This window comes from Azolla caroliniana, unplaced genomic scaffold, assembly GCF_043228905.1.
Source record: "Azolla caroliniana isolate FFs.n. ecotype wild unplaced genomic scaffold, voAzoCaro1.0.p SCAF_866, whole genome shotgun sequence".
NCBI classification, from domain to species: Eukaryota; Viridiplantae; Streptophyta; class Polypodiopsida; order Salviniales; family Salviniaceae; genus Azolla; species Azolla caroliniana.
This window is the reverse complement of record NW_028231301.1, coordinates 11-2,874: the sequence shown is the minus strand read 5'-3', so window position 1 is coordinate 2,874 and position 2,864 is coordinate 11. Positions and strand designations below refer to the sequence as shown.

Sequence of the window (2,864 nt, the reverse complement as noted above, 5' to 3'; positions counted from 1 at the left end):
CATATATTCAATATCATCATTATCACAAAAATTTGAAGACACGCAGACATTTTCCAATTACAATTACAAGCCATAGAACTTCATTGATCGCAATAAGGGATTACAATATATCCATGTTGATTATAGTCCTTGTTGAGAAAATGTGAACCAAAGCAATACAACGTACCTTGATGTCATATTGGTGTCTAGAAAATATGATGCAACAAAACTTCCATTCAATAGCAAGTAATCATTAACAAAATTAGAATTCAAGAACTTTGTGCCGAGGTGGAGATTTCATGTCATCATCATACTTCTAGATTGGGGCTTACAAAAGATTTTAACTGGATGTTACCAAAACCATATCATTTAGCTTGCCATTAGAAAATCCTTGTGAAGATTTCAAAACACTCATTTGGAGTAGTGATGTAAACATTAACATATTTTCTCCATGTAACTCCAAAAGTTCTCTAACGAAAGAATCAAATAAGGTTACAATGTTTGACGTACAATTTTCCTCATGATACATTTCATTGGCTTACAAGAAAGAGAAGAGTCAACTTATTCTCGTTACTATTGTCTTCATAGGAATAGTAGAAGCACTAGTAAGATACAATTATTTTCCTCTTGAAGGACGAAGAGTCCAAGAGAATCATAGTTATTTTTCGTGGATTAAAAGGTCAAAGAATTAATAAGGATTAATTTGGACGATAAACGGGAAACTCTTGATGTGCCAAGTAAGAAACAAAGATGCATTCATGAAGTGTTGTTATTGATAGTGAAGAAATAGTTTCCTCGTAGCATCTTACTAGCTTGTGGGTGCATTACTACAATTTTCAAGCTTGCAAATGTTGCCATGTGAACACACATTGTGACACGGAACCACAATCGTTCATGTCTACATTGAGGAGGTCCACACATTTTTTGTTATAACAATTTGTGCTCAATAAGCAAGTATCTCATCATTTAGTATCTCGCATATTCCATGCCTACAACTTTCTTGTTTTGAACATTGATTCCCACATGAACCACAATTGTTGGCATCATCCTTAAGGTTGACACAATTGCCATCATCACAACATGTCTCTGTTGGTAAGCATATACTGCATTGCACCTGGCATGTGCCAAGAATGCAACTTTCTCGTTCCGAGCATTGATGCCCACATGAACCACAATTATTGGCATCATCGTCGAGGATCACACACTTACCATCATCACAACATGTCTCAGCTGGCAAGCAAATACCGCATTGTGTCTCGCATGTGCCAAGAATGCAACTTTCTTGTTCCGAGCATTGATTCCCGCATGAACCACAATTATTGGCATCTTCGTCGAGGTTCACACAGTTGCCATCATCACAACATGTCTCGGTTGACAAGCAAATACCGCATTGTGCCTTGCACGTGCCAAGAACGCAACTTTGGCCATCCGAGCACCGATTGCCACATTGTCCACAATTGGTGACATCCTCATCAAGATTGGCACACTCACGACTTTCGATGCAACATGTCGTGGAGGGAAGGCAAACACCGCACTTATCATCATCGGGACTATCGTAGCCGCACATGCCGAGCTCACAAGTGCTCCCGGGCCCACAGGAATGTGCACATGAGCCGCAATTGTGAGCATCCACGTTGAGGTTCACACAGTGGCCTCGACAACATGTGTCGGGGCATAGCTTGCCACAGCCGCCACAGTTTTTCGAATCGTGCCAAGTGTTTTTGCACACACCACCGGCACAACATGCCCCTGCATCTCCAAACACCCACTTTGATTTGCATATAGTTGGATTATGGTTGCACCGGAACTCGGATAATCTTGCCATATGCGAAGGTCTTTGTCGATCATGGCCCTGTCATGATTCAAAAACCATACTACCTTTGAGACATTAAAACTTCTGGAACTTTGTGAGAAAATTTGTTTGCAGATTTTGTAATGTCGCCATAAATGACAAAGGGTTAAAGGAGAGCGTGCACAACAAAATTGGGTCTTTGATGTGGGAATTTACTAGAGATAAAAGCAAACAGAGAGAGAGGGAGAGGGAGAGAGAGTTACTAGAGAAATGAACACAAAATGCAGAGGCATAGAAGGGTCGAGTAGATGGGTAATGTATGAATGACTTAAACAGTCTGACTGACACAAACGTATAACGTATAACGAAGACAGAAGATTTACGACTCAAAGGAAAGCATACATATATCTCTTAACTGATATTTTACCATTAACAACTTTGATGAGCAAGTCCCCTCACACTGCTACGTAAAACGTTATGATTTCTGTGGCCCTTGGGCGTTTTGAAGATTGGGGTTTCCAGTAGCGCATGTCCATGTCACAAATGCTCAGTTACCTAATCACTCATTGCAGGTGCTTTAAATGAAGCATCTATAAGCATATGTTGGTAAACATGCACGCATTTAGTGAAATGGAAGGAAGTTAATGGTTCTATGGCACTCACTCACTCCATTGCCCATCAAGATTGCACTTCCCTGATGATATCACCATTTCTTCTCAGAAGTGGAGCTGCTATGATATCCAAACTAGGGCTTGTTTCCATCTAAATTAAAATCTAGTATTTATACGATCAGAATCGTCGTCAAATAAGGTAATTATGGGGCCTCTCCATACATTTGAGAATGGGACAACAACAAGATGCTCCCGAATCAGGTTTGGTGGTTTGTCACCATACGACTGAGTTTCTACGCTCACCATTTGTTTGAAGATCAAAAGTCGACAAGCTGGGTAAATGTTGAACTGACTGCTATCTCTTTTAATAAGTACATTGGGGTCCAAAAGTTGTCCCCATTCTTACCTTCTTTTACAAGGAAGTAATAATTATCTTTTACATGGAAGTAATAATTATTAGATGGACAAGAAAAAGGATATAA

At 39.8% G+C, this 2,864-nt stretch overlaps 1 protein-coding gene across 1 annotated transcript; it reads right to left on the bottom strand.

The window, feature by feature from the left end:
- Nucleotides 1-717: 717 nt before the first annotated feature.
- Nucleotides 718-1,864, bottom strand: LOC147847561 (uncharacterized). Its single transcript, XM_087339050.1, has one exon. It carries the CDS (start codon nucleotides 1,802-1,804, stop codon nucleotides 923-925), a length of 882 nt encoding a protein of 293 aa, XP_087195176.1. The 5' UTR covers nucleotides 1,805-1,864; the 3' UTR covers nucleotides 718-922.
- Between the last annotated feature and the right edge of the window lie 1,000 nt (nucleotides 1,865-2,864).

What these genes read in the sequence shown, in the direction of transcription:
- LOC147847561 (XM_087339050.1), bottom strand. Translation starts at nt 1,804, where the DNA reads ATGGCAAGATTATCCGAGTTCCGGTGCAACCATAATCCAACTATATGC.